General features: G+C 39.0%; 1 protein-coding gene across 2 annotated transcripts in view; it reads left to right on the top strand.

Moving 5' to 3' along the window:
• SH3RF3 (SH3 domain containing ring finger 3) overlaps positions 1-16,996 on the top strand; it is a 334,768-nt gene that overhangs the window by 268,586 nt on the left and 49,186 nt on the right. For both annotated transcript variants that reach the window (XM_072135807.1, XM_072135805.1), the window contains one exon: positions 16,038-16,208. In XM_072135807.1, coding sequence (XP_071991908.1) covers positions 16,038-16,208 — 171 coding nt within the window. The remainder of the gene's footprint in view (positions 1-16,037; positions 16,209-16,996) is intronic.

The following is a 16,996-nucleotide window of genomic DNA, read 5'->3' as shown; positions in this document are numbered from 1 at the left end:
GAAGAATTAAAACACAAAGGACATTGGAAAATAGTTATACAACAATGTCATTAATTTTCATTCCTACCTCCATTGATGCCAACTGGCAACCCGATTTGTCTAGAATTTCTCTTCTAAAGAGCTGGACCTGAATTTAAAGACCACTATAACCACCAGGTTAAACTTTATATGTCTGGTGTAGTCCAGATGTATATAATCACTGATTGCTTTTTTTCCATCTATATTTTGATGAGAAAAATTGAACAGCTATATTTTTACAAATATAATAGTCGGTGTAAGTTGTTAAGACTATATGCTAAAATTCTGTTAATATAAAAAAAAAATTTCATACTGTACGTTTGAGCATACAGGCAGTCCCCGGGTTACGTACAAGATAGGGTCCGGAGGTTTATTCTTAAGTTGAATTTGTATGTAAGTCAAAACTGTATATTTTATAATTGTAGATCCAGACAAAAAATTTTTTGGCCCCAGTGACAATTGGAGTTTAAACATTTTTTGCTGTACTGGGACCAAGGATTATCAATAAAGCTTCATTACAGACACCTTACAGCTGATTATTGCAATCTGGGACTATAATAAAGCATTCAGAAATCTTCGTCAGAGGGGTCTGTCTGTAACTATGGGTTGTCTGTAAGTCGGGTGTCCTTAAGTCGGGGACCGCCTGTACACCAGCAATTATCTATTTATCATCCCTTTTACACCATCATATCATAGTATATGATAGTATATAAGGCTGGAAAAAGATGCAAGTCCATCAAGTCCAACCTTTAAGAATTAAATAAATGTTTTATCCCCATAACCTGTGATATTTTTTCTCTCCAGAAAGGCATCCAGGCCTCTCCTGAACATGTACATATAGTCCGCCATAACAACCTCCTGCGGCAGAGAGTTCCACAGTCTCACTGCTCTTACAGTAAAGAACCTTTGTCTATGTTGATGGTAGAATCTCCTCTCCTCTAGGCGTAGAGGATGCCCCCTTGTCCTGGTCACAGGTCTAGGTATAAAAAGATCTTTGGAGAGATCCTTGTACTGTCCGTTCAGGTATTTGTACATTGTAAGGAGGTCTCCCCTCAGTCGTCTTTTTTCTAAACTGAATAATCCCAAATTTTGTAATCTGTCAGTGTATTCTAGTTCCCCCATTCCCCTAATAACCCTGGTTGCTCTCCTCTGCACCCGTTCCAGCTCTACTATATCCTTTTTATATGAAAACTGTACACAATATTCCATGTGTGGTCTGACCAGGGATTTGTATAAGGGCAAAACTATGTCTTTATCATGAGAATCTATTCCTCTCTTGATACATCCCATAATTTTATTTGCTTTAGCAGCAACCGCCTGGCTCTGGTCACTAAAATTAAGTTTACCATCCACCAATACCCCCAAGTCCTTTTCAGCTCCAGTTTTACTAAGTAATTGACCGTTTAGAACATAATTATACTTTATGTTTCCATGGCCCAAGTGCATAACTTTTTACATTTATCTACATTAAACCTCATCAACCATTTCTCTGCCCACTCCTCAAGCTTCCACAAATCCCTCTGTAATGCTAAACTATCGACCTCAGTATTTATTACTTTACACAGCTTAGTATCATCTGCAAATATTGAAACTTGACTGTGTAAACCCACTACAAGGTCATTAATAAAAATATTAAAAAGAAGTGGCCCCAATACTGAACCCTGTGGCACTCCACTGGTAACATCAATCCAATCTGAGAATGTGCCATTAATGACCACCCTCTGTTTTCTATCACTAAGCCAATTACTTACCCAAATACACAGATTTTCTCCTATTCCCAGCAGTCTCATTTTATATGTGGCATTTTATATGTACCTTTTATGTGGCACCGTGTCAAATGCCTTTGAAAAGTCCAAATATACAACATCCACAGCGTCTCCCAGATCCACTGGAAACTACCATGCTACAAGAGGGTAAAACAAACCTGTATTTTTAGCTGTTGTCAGGTTCCAGTCACCTATGCTATGCTGATTTAAACCCCTTACGGACGTGTGACATATTAGTACATCACACACAGTCGGTGTGTCTCAGTCCCCCTATGTATTCTTCCTCTACTCCACACCATCCCCCGCCCTTGCCTTCTCATGCACATGACAGGAAGTAGGGAAGGAGTAGGATGAGTGTAGAGGAGAGAGGAGACTTAAACACGGCCATCATAAGCTGATGGGAAGAACACTGTTTTGCCGCTTGTCTTTTAATTAAAACATTTACTCAGTTCAAATGGTTGGTGTTTTTATTATTTTATTTAAATTTTCCCACTAAGGGACTTACACTGGGGATACATTGATCCCTTATACAATACATTGGAGTACGTCTGTACTGCAATGCATTGTATCTGTCAGTGGTTCACAGGACCTTCAGCTTCACTCTTCTGCCATTCACTCTTCTCACAACCGTCTCCAGGACTTCTCCCGTGCTTCTTTCCTTCCAAATGTGTCAGACTGTCCCCCACTTTCCAAACCCTCAAACATAACCTGAAAACCCACCTGTTCAGGATCGCTTATAATGCACAATAACTGCACTTCTCCCTCACATCATGTTTCTATCTTCCCCCACCCCATATAGTTTGGGAGCCCTCATACACAGGCTCCTTCTCCTACTTGTCTCCTGATCGCTGTAGTTTTGTACTTTGTACTTGCACCTGTTTTTGTCTTAAAGGGGTATTCCGGTAATATGAACGTCTAACACAAAAACCCATGATGATATAAATAAATGAATACAACAATACTCAATGTCATTAGTCACAAAACGGAGCTTAAATTATTTGATTTTATGATTTACAAAATGTCCTCTAAAGTAGGTGGAGTTATCACCAAGATGGCTGCCACTGGAAACAAGTTCCATGATCCTTTAGTTCTCAGTAACTCCTCCTACCACTTATGCTCTGATCCCAGTGATGATCTAACAGGTTTTCTTGCTCTGTTACCATAGTAATGATGTGTAACTGCCATCACCACAACACTGATATACTGGATGCACTGCAACCAACCGACAACAGCCAAACGTAGTGGTGATCACATGACCCTGCCCAGGACCGCGCAGAGGAAATTAATGGACTGATTAAAGGGCCAGTAGCATTTTAATTCTTCATTACAGTGTATGTCATCAGCATTTTTCTGCTAAGGGGAGCAAAATTTTTAATTACAACTAATTACACATGAGCTTATATTTTGAGTTCCCACTTGTATATGAATTATGCTGATTCCTGGAATACCCCTTTAATGTAATGTATGTGACCTCCTTACTGATTATACAGCACCATGGAATTAATGGTGCTCTATAAATAAATAATAATAATGATAATTATTTTGCCTATGAGACCCAGTCTTGGACTGGGCCCCGCGATCGCACTGCTGGGTGCCTGGGGAGTGACTGTCTCTCTCCTTTGTTCATAAAAAACAACAAACAGAGGACGATGCCTCGGCTAATACTTCCTGAAAATGTGGTAAAGAAAGCAATACCCATTATTGGGGGTGCTCACCTGATGACCTCTTGAAAGTAAGCCAAATATCCCAAACTGGGCAGTACACTAGCCAAGCAAACCCGAAGCCCTAAAAAACAGGGGCCCAGCAGAGTGATAAGGAAATAAAGGAAAAAAATAGGCTCTCGACTCCACACTAAATAATTACATTTAGTGGTGATTTAACAATTATATAGCGAATATAAATAAAAATAACTATAGTTAGAAATAAGTTAAAATGGATAAAATATTTTGAAAAAATTTTTTTATAAATTTTAATGTATTCATTTTACAGACCTTAATTTTACATATTTTATTCCTAACTATATTTATTTTTATTTGCTATATAGATGTTAAATCACCAATAAATATTTTCATGAGGGGGCTGTCCGAAGCGCTGCCTTTTCCCCTGACCGCCCCTCCCACTCCATAGGCTAGCGGTAACTGCCAAGCTTCATGCGACCCCCTCATGAATAAGATTGACCCCTTTGAGCGCTGCAATGTCTGCTAGCTTTATCGGTGGGTTCAGATATAGCTAGCAGTTTAATAATGCTAAAAGTGAGCTAGAGTTAGGAGTTGCTTACTTTAGTAAGCAGATCCTAGTGCCTTTTTTATAGGTCCTCTTTAACCCCTCAACGACCAGGCTCTTTTTCGTTTTTGTGTTTTCATTTTTCATTGTAAAGAGCTGTATGAAGGCTTGTTTTCTGTATAACAGAAAACACTTCATAGTGACGGCATTTAATATTTTATGCCGTGTACTGGGAAGCAGGAAAAAAATTCCAAATGCAGGGAAATTGGGTTGGTGCAATCACAGTGATACCAAATTTATATAGGTTTTATAATGTTTTCATATATTTACAAAAATGTAAACTTCCTGTACCCAAAATTTTTTTTTTATTTTGCCATGTTCTGGCACTAATAACTTCAGTGTAAGGAGCTGTGGGTGGTCTAATTTTTTGCGACATTTTTAATGCTGCCATTTTGAAGACTGTACGGCCTTTTGATCACAATATTTTTCAAAATTGCAATAGCGACTTTGGACACTATTTTCCATTACAGGGTTAAACACCGGGAATAATCGTTATTATATTTTGATAGATCGGACATTTTGGCCTGTGATTATATCGAACATGTTTATGATTCTTACTGTTTATTTACTTTTATATGTGATTTAAGCAAAAGGGGTGATTTAAACTTTTACTTTTTTTTTTTTTTACAATTTTTCATATTTTTTATTAAAAAAATTTACCATTATTTCAGACCCTTCAGGGTACTTTAACCCTACAGGGTCTGTATTGCAGTATGTAGAAATATTATGAGAGATAATATTAGAGATCATTACACATGGCAAGCCTACGAGTCTCAATGACACTGTAGGCTGCCATGGCAACCAATCGCTGCCCTGCGATGATCAAGATGGAGGCGCCCATGTAATGGTCATTAGGTTCTACTGCGGCATTTAACAGGTTAACTGCCACGATGGGGCGGTAAAAGGCAGGCGTCAGCTGTATTATACAGCCGACACCCGCTGTGTATGGAGAGTGCTCAGCTCGTTAGCTTTCTCCATACACCCCTCGTAGCACAAGGACAATGTAGTTCATCCTGGTGCGTGAAGGTGTTAAGCAGTTAATACAAACTCCAGACCAGCTAATATATAATGACACAGACCAGATAACAAATACAGTGCCCAAATGAGACAATTAACAATTAATTGAGACAATGAACCCCTTTGTGAGTGAGGGTCACTGGTTGCTGACCCTAATCTTGCATATTATAACAAGATTTAGGGTTTTTTTTCATGACAGATGAGTTTTTTACCTGATAGGATAGTTATATTAATAACTAGTTTCTAGAATTAGCAGACAAATTACTAAAAAAGTGAAAAAAACATGCTTTTTTGTAATTTTTCCTTTTAAAGTTTTTAATAAGTAGTAAAATGTATTAAACCTTTACCAGAAAACGCAAAGAGTGCTTGTATTTCTGCAAACTATAAGCTCTTTTTCCCTGCCGCTCCTTCTCCATTCAGCTTTCAGCTGTCCACGTCAAACAGCTATACCTTCTGAACCATGGCAGTCGTCATAAGAAAAATGAGCATCTCTCCTTTATTATGATATATGGTTTGCGTTTTATAGGTGTCACAGAACAGGCGATTGCCATTGTTAAAGTTGAAAACAAGAATGACAAGTTCCATTTAAAAATCACATTTTTTTTGCACTTTTAACAGTAGATATCTCCAGTTCTGTTGCACCTACAAACAAAAGCAAATAACTTATTAAAGGGGAGGTTTTCTACATGCCACAGTTCTGACTTAATATTTATTTGAAGTGGGCCACTGTCATGATGTCCTTATGTGCTATTTGTTATCAGAGTATGTGCAAATGGAACATATAGGGCAGTCAAGAAGGTGTTAATAATATAGACCTCCAAGTAGACAATTAATAACTATAGAGGTCCCCTAGAGCAGATGTTAATGAAATGGACACCCCAGAGCAGAGAACTATAATAATGGAGAGACTCCACAGCGGACAGTAATAGTAGTGGAGAGATGCTACAATAGACAGTAATAATAATAGATCCTCCTCCAGAGAACACAATAATAATAGTAATTGAGAGACAATAATAGTACTGGAGACCCCAGAGAAGACAATAAATAATAATACAGACCCCAGACCACCCAATAAATATAGTGCCACAACCAGTACAAGCCCTGATAACTATGTTTGAAAATATTCATGAATGTGGAACAAGGTATATACATGGCAAATTTTGTCCTGAATTCTGGCGTTGTCATAAGTAAATCCACCCACTGTTTTCAGTTTTACCTCTCTTAACATAGTTCTGTGTATGTTTTGGCTGGCCTTGGGTCCTTCAAGACTTATAACAATAAACTGCCGGGAAGTTATGAAATATAGTTTTCATTTATTTGTTAATTTAACATCTCACTTTATATGGATATAGCCTCTGTAAATGAAAGAATTTATTATTTTCTATCCATCAGTACACTGATGCAGTATATACCTTTAATGCTGCAGTTGAGACATTAGGGTTATAAGAGTGAGAAATAAGAAAGCATTCTTCTTCTATGTACCGGAACCTGTGTGACTTGTTATCAGAATCCATTCACATAAGAGAGAACAAACGTGAAGGATTTCATTATACTATAGTGTTGGATAGTAACATAATTAAGATGGCAGGATGAGATAGTAAAGAAAATGAATGGTATCTAATAAGACTGCTCATATGTGAAAAATGTATGCGGGTACTTAAGATGGACTAAGCAACAGAAAAAAAAGATATTTAATCAGCTCCATTTTCTACTACAATTCATTTAACCCTCCACAATATTCCAAGCACAATGATTACATAAAGAAACATACATTGCTTAAAACCGAATATTCCCTCTTCCAGACTATCACGTTTCGTTGTAAAACAACTGTGTCTCACATTGCAATTGTTAAGCCTTTTGTTAATAATTGTCTAATTGGAATCTTGATTTGCATAAATCAAAAGAACAAATAGGCTCAAGAAACTTTGTAATATATCTTATCAGAGCAAAGCTCTTCACTGAAATCTCTGCTGACTTCTGTCTTCTTGCAATGCACAAGAGCTTGCTGAGGTGCTGGATTACATAGAAGATCTATACAAATGGGAGGAGCAAGTCACAGCAGCTAGATCTCCATCTACTAGGCTTTAGGCAACAGCTAATTTACAGAAGAACTACAGAGAGAAGAAAAAAATAAACTAAAAATGAAGATTACAATTCCTGTGCTGGCAATTACGTACAAGATATGTTCTGTAGGTTTGTTCTTAAGTTGAATTTGTGTGCAAGTCAGAACTGTTTATTTTATAATTGTAACCCCAGCCACATTTTTTTTTGGTCTCTGTGACAATTGGATCTTAAAAATGTTGGATTGTCATCAGAACCAGGATTAGCAATAAATCTTAATTGGAGACACATTTGATAACTGTTTTAGCTGTTTATTGTAGCCTAGGGCTAAAGTACAGTAAATTACCAACTTCGAGTGGCCCATTTGTAACTAGGGGTCGTCTGTAAGTCGGGTGTTCTTAACCCCTTAAGGACTCCACCTTCAAAAATCCATAACTTTTTCATTTTTAAGTGTACAGAGCTGTGTGAGGGCTTATTTTGTGCGTAACAAATTTTACTTTCCCGTAATGTTATTTATTTTAACATGCCGTGTACTGCGAAGCTGAAAAAAATTCCAAATGTGGAAAAATTTAAAAAAACAAGCATGTGCGTCAGGTTCTTGTGGGCTCAGTTTTTACGACTTTGACTGTGTCCTCCAAATAACACCTCAGCTTTATTCTTCGGTTCGGTACGATTGCGGTGATACCAAGTTTTTATAGGTTTTATTGTGTTTTAATACATTTTCAAAAATGAAACAAATGTGTACAAATAAGAAAAAAAATTTTTGCCATCTTCTGATGCTAATAACTTTTTCATACTTTAGTGCACGGAGCTTTGTGAGGTGTAATTTTTTTGGAAAATGAGCCGACGTTTTCATTGCTACCATTTTGAGGTCTGTGCGACATTTTGAAAATTTTGAATTAAATTTTTAATTCCATTTTTATGTGATGTAAAAAGGTGTAAAAGTCGCATTTTGGACATTTGGGCGCCATTTCCCGTTTTGGAGGTCACCGCCTGCCATAACCGTTTTAAATTTTGATAGATCGAGCATTTTGGGACGCGGCGATACCTAATATGTTTGTGATTTTTACTGTTTATTATGTTTTATATCAGTTCTAGGGGGTGATTTGAATTTTTAATATTTTATTAATTTTTTTAAATTTTTTAAACTTTTTTTTTATTTTTTTCTTTCACTATTTCTTAGACCATCTAGGGCAGTGGTGGCGAACCTATGGCATGGGTACCAGAGGTGGCACTCAGAGCCCTTTCTGTGGGCACTCAGGCCATCACCACAGGACAGAGTTCACCAAACAGGACCACCAAATCTTCCTGCAGTCCCAGGCAACTTAACAGATGCTGCATTCAGCGCTATTTTAAAGTGACACTTCATTGGCTGTTTGGAACTGAAATATCTTTGTAGGTCATCCTGCTGGACCCAACATTCTACCTGTACTGAGAGACCCTGGAGAGAATCTATCTGCCCTCTTTCTTTCAACTGTATTGGTAGCCTTGGGAGGAAGAACACGTAGCAATAAGTTATTGCTTAAAATTACATGTTGGCACTTCATGGTAAATAAGTCGATTTTGGTTGTAGTTTGGGCACTCAGTCTCTAAAAGGTTTGCCATCACTGATCTAGGATACATGAACCCTAGATGGTCAGATCGCTCCTACCATATACTGCAATACTTCTGTATTGCAGTATATGGCATTTTTGCAGCTCATTCATTACAACAACCACAGGCTCATTGTAACGAATCTGCAGAAGCCAGGTAGCCTCGGGTCAAATGAAGACCCGGGGCTACCATGGCAACCAATTGCCGCCCCCCGATGACTTTTGGGGGAGCGAAGATCGTAATAAAGATGGCCGCCGCTGTCTTTTAAATGCCGCAGACGACTTTGACGGCGGCAATGAAAGGGTTAATAGCCGCAATATGCAACAACCCCCACCCTTGTATGAAGAGGACTCAGCCCGTGAGCCCTCTTCATACATTCCTTGTACCTCTGCGCCGTAGAGTTATGGTGCAGAGCGTTAAGGGGTTAAACGAAACCTACTATCTTGGATCTACCTATTTAGGTAGATCGGTGTCAGGTTCCACTAATAAATGCCATTGGACCCCATTTTAGGGCCCGATAAGTTGGACTTCAGTACCCGACAAGTTTGTAAATCTTTTATTACCCTAATATGCAAATTTGTGAAATGGGCTACTGGGGCGTGGAGTAGCCTTGCTGTGTAGCTACGGCTACTCCACACCCCAGTAGCCCATTTCACAAATTTGCATATTAGGGTAATAAAAGATTTACAAACTTATCGGCACTGATCCTCCTACTATATCTTCTGCTCGTAGCTACTCGTCCGCGCCTGCTGGGTTCCGAAGCCAGAACTCATTCTATTTTGTTAAAGCTAAGAGCAGTTCTTTCCAATCCTGGGCAGCACCGTGATCCAAAGCTAGTCCTGTGTATATGAGCAATAAACAGTATTGCTACACATATGTAATATGTATAGGCTCAGCAAATTACTATTATCACTATCCTGTAAATTTCAGTACACATAGATTTGTGTTGCTACCTAGGACTTGAATGTTGAATGTTGAATTGGCTAGACTCAAACAGAATTGATTAAGAAATCAAAAGTCTATTGCCTAGATGCAGCATTGGAAAACTTTTGTTCTCAGCAGTGGCTAATTTATCTTGGTCATCATGCAATAGGTCTAAAAAAAAAGGCATCTTCTCATTTACGTACTGCAATCTTCAAGGGAACCTGTCAACAGTGACCTCGTTGTCACTAAAGATAGGTTGCAGAAGCCCAATATAGCTGGATTGCAAAGATGTCTTTCTGCCTTTTCTGCACATTTTACACTTACCTTGCACCCTGACAGAATGCTGTTCTGAATCCCAGGTTTGTTTTAGTTTGCATGCAATTAAAAAAAGGATGTGACTGTGCTGCTCAATCACTCCTCAGCCCCCACCTTTCTGCTCCTGTACAAATCCTCCCTCCTGCTCCTTCACTTACATAAGGACATAGCTTACAGAGTGGTGAGCTGACATCAGTAGGGGAGGGAAGAGTTGCACTTGAGCACATAGGTAGGAGCTGAGAGCTGAGGTCTGATTGAGTCATATGCTTTTTTTTTAAATGCATCCAAACCAAAACAAACTTGGGACAAAGAACAGGATTCTGTCAGGGTGCAGGATAAGTTAAAACAGACAATTATATTGTAATGCAAATGCACAGAAAATGCAGACATAATTGCAATTCAGCTGTAATGGGCTTCTGCAACCTGTCTTTAGTGAAAATGAGGTCCCTTATGACAGGTCCCCTTTAACCCCTTAAGGACGCAGCCATTTTACAGCTTAAGGCTCAGTCCCATTTTTTGGATTCTGACCTGCGTCTCTTTATATGGTTATAACTTTTGAACACTTTTACTTATCAAAGCGATTCTGAGATTGTTTTTTCCCCACATGTTGTACTTCATTTTAGTGGTAAATTTTGGCTGATAAGTTTTGCGTTTATTTACAAAAAAAGGGAAAAAATTATGAATTTTTAGAAAAATTTGCCATTTTCGAAATTCAAAATCACCGCGTTTTCAGGCAGATCGATATACCACCTAAATAACTTTCCGAATAACATTTCCCATTTGTCTACTTTACATTTTCATAATTTTTGAAATGTTTGGATAATTTATTTTGACGTCACGTGGCCTACAAATCGAATAGCGATTTTCCGTATTTTCAGAATTGACTATTTTGGGGATAAATACTGTTTGAAATTAAATATTACATATTTAGCATCAAAAACCCCCTATATAACCAACCCATTTTCAAATCTGCACCCCACAAACTATCAGAAACAGCATTTACAAAGATTGTTAACCCCTTGAGATCTTCATAGTAATTGAATCAAAATGGCGGTGAAATTTAGAATGGTCAAATTTTGTCGGTTATACGTTCATTTAGCCCTAAAATTTACACATTTCCAAAAGATAAAAAGAGAAAACCCACCATAAAATTTGTTTTACAATTTCTCCTGAGTGCAGCGACCCCCCACATGTGGACATTACTTGTGTTATGGGGGCACATCGATGCGCAGAAGGGAAGGAGGGACCTGCAGCTGTCAAGATTTTAGTTTTTTCGTTGCACCCTTTTGAAGGCTATAAAATTTTTGCTTTTCCGTTATTTGGGTCATGTAACGGCATTTTTTTTGCGCAATGAGATGCTTTTTCCAGTGTTACCATTTTGGGGTTGGTATCACCTATTGTTGAAAATTTAGGAACTTTTTTTGAGGTCATGAGTTGAAAAGCATAAATTCTGTACTGGATTTTTTACTTTTTTTTTTTTCGTGTTCACCGTATAGCCTAATAATCATGTTATCTTTATTCTATGGGTCGATACGATTACGGGGATACCAGATATGAATAGTTTTTCTTATGTTTTACTAAATTTGCCAAATAAAACCCTAATGTGGGGAAAAATCTATCATTTTTGCATCGCCGTCTTCCAAGTGGCATAACATTGTTACTTTTTGGCTACAGAGCTGGTTGATGGCTTGTTTTTTTGTGGGACATGTTGTTCTTTGCAACAGTATCATTCTGGAGTACATATGTTTTGTTGATCTTTTTATTGCATTTTTAGTGGGATATAATAGGTTAAAATCATAATTTTGGGCGGGTTTTTAAGGTTTTTTTTTTTTACGGCGTTCATCATATGGGTTCAATAGTTATTTAGTTTTATTCTATGGATTGTTATGGACGCGGTGATACTATATATGTGGGGTTTGTGTTATGATTTAGACTTATTTGAGCGTTATATGTCTCTTTATATGTTTTGGGGCTTATGGGCATTTTTTATGGGCAAGTTATTTTTTATTGAAAAACTTTTTTTTTTACATTTTTTACTTGATCCACCATGGGATATGAACAAGCAATCATTTGATTGCTTGTTCATGATAATACTCTGCAATACTGATGTATTGCAGGGTATTAGCAGTGCCAGCCTATGCAGATGCATAGGCTGACACTTTGCCTTTAAGATGACGTCACAGACGCCATCTTAAAGGCACTGCCTTCAGGCTTCTCTGGGGTCCCGATCGGACCCCAGAGGTGCCATAGCAGCGATCGCCCCCCCCCCCCCCCCGAAAACGGCACGGGAGGCCGATCGTGGGGTAAAGACCCCCGGAAGGCATGTTAAATGCCGCGGTCGCGTTGACCGCGGCATTTAACGGGTTAAACGCCCGCGACCACGGGTGTTAGCCGGGGATGTCAACGGCTAACACCCGTTGCAGCGCTGAACCGGCATCGTCTCTGCGCAGTAGCTGTACTGCGCTGAGCGCCAATAGTGGGAAGCTGCGCAGTACAGCTACGGCGCAGAGCACTAAGGGGTTAAAGAAAATCTACCATCAAAATTAAGCATGATAAACTAGGGACAACACATAGAATCCATCACCGTGACTGTGGTTATCTTATATTTGTTATTCATGGCTCCCATGCATCTAAATTCAAGTTTTACAATTATGCTAAGGAGCCTGAAGGCCTCAATGGGGGCCATACCAGAGCCCCTCCGGGCTGCAGCTTCACAGGCTATTACACTGTATGCCCCTTTCCCCCACTCCCTCAGCACATCCATCCTCCCTCTGCCTCATGTAATCTCACTACAGCAGAGGAAGTTTCATCACATAGTGACGGGGGGGGGGGCAGGGGGCCCTCTGGCTTATTCATTTAGCTTAATTTCAAAAGATGATTTTCAAATCCAAAGGGTTAATAGGTCTTGCAAAACTGGTCCCTCCCTATGTCAGGGGCTGCCAGGTGAGCTAGATCACCTCACTAGGAGGTTTCTTTAACATTCGAATGTAGCTCTAAGTCTCTGCCTGGGAGGCTACGTGTTAATTGTATTGTCCAATTATATGCTCTTTACATTCTGTAAGGAAGGAATAAGCAGGTTGGACAAACTGCTTGCTACCTCACAAGGGGAGGTTATAAAATCGCTTGTGGGTTGGGAGCACATGGTCTGTCTTAGTCAGAGGTCTTTCTCAAGAGTTCTTTCACCAGTGGAAAGTTCCAGAGGTCAGAGAAGTATCTCTTAGCCCAGGAAGCAGAGGTGTTTCAAGCAAGTCGTCTGACACCTTGGCCCAGAACAGACTAGGCCCAGAACAGAGGTTCACATCAGGACTCTGTGCTATCCCTACCAGAGCAGCCTGAAGCTATATACCAGGTTGCATGCACTCCTCCCTGAGGACCAGAACTTCAACCAGCTACCTCCCTCCAGCTGAAGTTTTGTGGATGTTAAGGCCATTGCCGGTTGCAATAAAGAACTGTAACTTATACTTCATCAACATGCCTTTGAGTGATCCCTGCATCTGGCTGTACACCATCATGGGCGACAGGGATCCTATCTATACACCAGGGTTGCCACAGGGAGAAACCCACTCTCAGCCTCTCCCTTTTTCTTGCTCACACCACCTGCTGTAGACCTGCCAGGCTGGTGACGAAGCCTTTGCTCCTGATATCAAGCGCTGCTCATTCCTTCCCTCTCCATAGGGAACAGCGCCACATGGCCGTTCTTATGGCCAAAGATAGAACAGGCTCTAACTTTTTTGTGGAGACAGTAGGGTAAGATGAGCACACAAACTTGCAGCCGGAAATACGTCCCCACAACGATTGTCTCAATGCAGCCTAAGCCCGTTTTTTTTGCCATGACTGGATTCTCTGATACAAGTAGATTATTTCAATGCAGTGTTGAAAAATACAGGTCAGGGAAATAGTACATACACAACTTTCGGACAAAACATGTTGGTTTGCTGTATCCATACATGTGATGTTATATGTGGGTTTTAAAATGGAACCAATACATTAAGAAATGATTTTATGAATCCAGTGGACATGATGGAGTATCATTTCCCTTTGTGTGGCCTCAGTGAATGGGCCGGTTAATATTTGGTCAGAAACCTTAGGTAGTATAGCTGCTTCTAGCAGTTGATCCAGGCAGGCTTTTATTGGAGTAGTCAAAGAGAAGGGTGGATGACTACCCGCACATAGCAGTCCAGGTTTTGCCAACAAATAAAACCAGGAAGCTCAGGTAAGCTGGGTGGAGTCTGGGTGGTTTTTGCAGTCTGGTAGTCTGCTATACTGGGTGCAGAGCCAGAGGTATTCTGTTTTGTTAAACTATTTTGGAAAGAAATAACACAGTTACCTGGACTGTTACTGAAGTTGCCATTTGAGTTGATCCCTCACACCCTTCTTTGATTAAAGAAAATTTGAAATTGTCAAAGAAATAATTTGAATCTGACAAAAATAAAAATATTATAAATTTCTATGAAAATGAACAAATAAAAGGCAGATGTTGGTTTTCCACAGAATTTTAAAATAAAATAAAACTCATGATATAAGCCTGGACAGAAATTATGTTACCCCTAAAAAATTGTGAGCAAAGGGAAATTTTTAATCAATTGTGTCCACTATTTAGCATCAGAGTTGTCCACAATCTTGTAAGCAGCCATGCATATAAGGCTACAGCTACTCACTGTGCTGTTTGGTGACATGGTGAGTATCACACTCAACTTGGACCAGAGGAAGTGTAGGAAAGAGTTGTCTCAGCAGCTTAGAAAACAATCATATCACATTAAAGGTTATAAGACCATCTCCAGGAAGCTTGATGTCCCTGTGACTACAGTTGGCAATTCCGAAATTTAAGATCTAGTAGAGCACGAAACAGGCTGTTGTGCATTGCTCCTACTTCACCTGATCGGCTGCTGTTTTTTGTGAATGACTTTGAAATACAGATTATGGACTTTTAATCGGTGAGTGCTGCAGTTTTTTTCATGCTCATGAGATGACTTCTGTTTCTATTGCCATACTTCTGAGCACCACAATGCCAAAGGGATTTTACAATGAAAGAAAGTTAGCAAATTTAAATCCCCTACTGCTGTTTACACAATAAAGATCATTTTTAACCCTTTTACTTTTCAATTTTAGTCAGTTTTATCACTCCCTAGACAGGTCAGTGAAAGAATCCAGAGTGTGGGTGAGGACTCTCTAAGCAGACACTTCATGATCCCTCTGTGCTATAAGATGCTGTATGCTGACAATGTGCTCAGATTAAGAAAGATGAGACAGATCAGAGATGATGAGATCCATGAGATGGATATAAAACAGAATGACACTCTAATTTCTGCTCTCTCACCTTATCAATAAAACACACAGTCAGCTCTGCTATTAAAGACCTTATCTGTCCATAGCTTGTAGAGTAACAGTGAATTGGAGAATGTGTTATTTTGTTATCAAGTGTTATCTTGTCTTCCCTTTTAGTTGGTGTGTCTGCCTCTAATCCAAGCTGTGAAGGTCTGACCAAGTGGTTTAAAGGGACAGTGCCCCTCTGGTGTCTTTGGTGTTTTATGCAAAAAAGGATATATACTATTATATGGAAGTGTACAATTAATTTTTCTAATAAGGTCATTTTCAACTTGAATGCACAAAAATAGCAGTAACCCAACCTTCCTCTCCTACCACTCCCCCTTCTCTTCCACCAGCAGGGAGCACAGTCAACTGCAGCTAAAATCTGAATAATAGTATGTCACATCAAATTCTTTATGGATTTTACCAGGGTTATAAAAGTTGTGTTTGGTCAAATAATAGATAAATCAGTTTAATAGCGTGGCAAAGCCAACAGAAACTTAATGGAGTAAATGCTAACTTTTGCCTGCTAATAACTGGCATTTACTTCAAGAAAATAAAGAAATAGAATCAATGGGGATAAAAATTTAAAAATATATATTTTCCTCTCGTTTTTTTTCCGTCAATTTTCTAAGACCATGTAGCAATTGTACTACATTTGTGCAGTGTGAAGAGAATGAATGTAACTTACCTAAATTGTTACCTTTAGAATGTCCTATGATATTGGATTACAATGGTATTTTACTTCTGCAGGTATTTAGCCCTATACGCCTACAAGCCACAAAAGAATGATGAACTGGAACTGCGGAAAGGGGAGATGTACAGAGTCACCGAAAAATGTCAAGATGGTTGGTTTAAAGGCACATCCCTCCGCACTGGGGCATCAGGAGTTTTTCCTGGCAATTATGTAACTCCAGTTTCCAGGTGAATTCCTTCACAGTAGCCACATTATTATTATGTACTATACAATACTTGATTAAATTGGAAGTTTTATGTGTCATCATGGATGGTAACAGACTACAATCACATGTAGTCTGATCCTGCAGTCAATTCTGGTAACTTGGGATCGTTTGAATGCCAAGACTAGGCACCTAACCCAGATTAAGATAATATGAATGACTTTTTTGGGGGAGTTTACATTTAGAGAAAGGTAGGACAATCTGTATTTTGGTAGGCATGATGGAATTGTCATAGTATCCAAGGGATTCTGTCATCTTCTCAATGTCCATCAACTAAAAACTTTATTGTGTGTATCAGGCAGCAAAGGTGCAGACAAATGTTATTACATTTTTTATCCCACCAGAATGCTAAAAGATGTTTCTTAATTCACTATGCAAATGTGGGAAAGCCTGCACCCTTGTTTCTATGCTGCTTAGAGCATAGTCCTGCCCAAGTAAAAAAAAATGCCCCCCTATCCTCTTTCTCTCTTACTCGCTCCATTTCCCTACCACAAACATTTGAAATTTCACAAATGTGCTGTTTGAGCATATTCTGATGAATGCCCAATATGTTTTTTTCGCTTCTTTTGTACTTCATATGTTCCAAAGTACAGACAGTCACCACGTGATGTACAAGATAGGTTCTGTAGGTTTTCTTAAGTTGAACTTGTATGTGGGAACAGGTATATTTTGTAAGTGTAACTCCAGTTAAAAATATCTTGGTACCTGAATTAGAACAATAAAAACCCTTTAACTGCATTATACAAAAAACTC

This window comes from Engystomops pustulosus, chromosome 2, assembly GCF_040894005.1.
Source record: "Engystomops pustulosus chromosome 2, aEngPut4.maternal, whole genome shotgun sequence".
NCBI lineage: Eukaryota > Metazoa > Chordata > Amphibia > Anura > Leptodactylidae > Engystomops > Engystomops pustulosus.
This window is presented reverse-complemented; position numbering and strand designations above follow the sequence as displayed.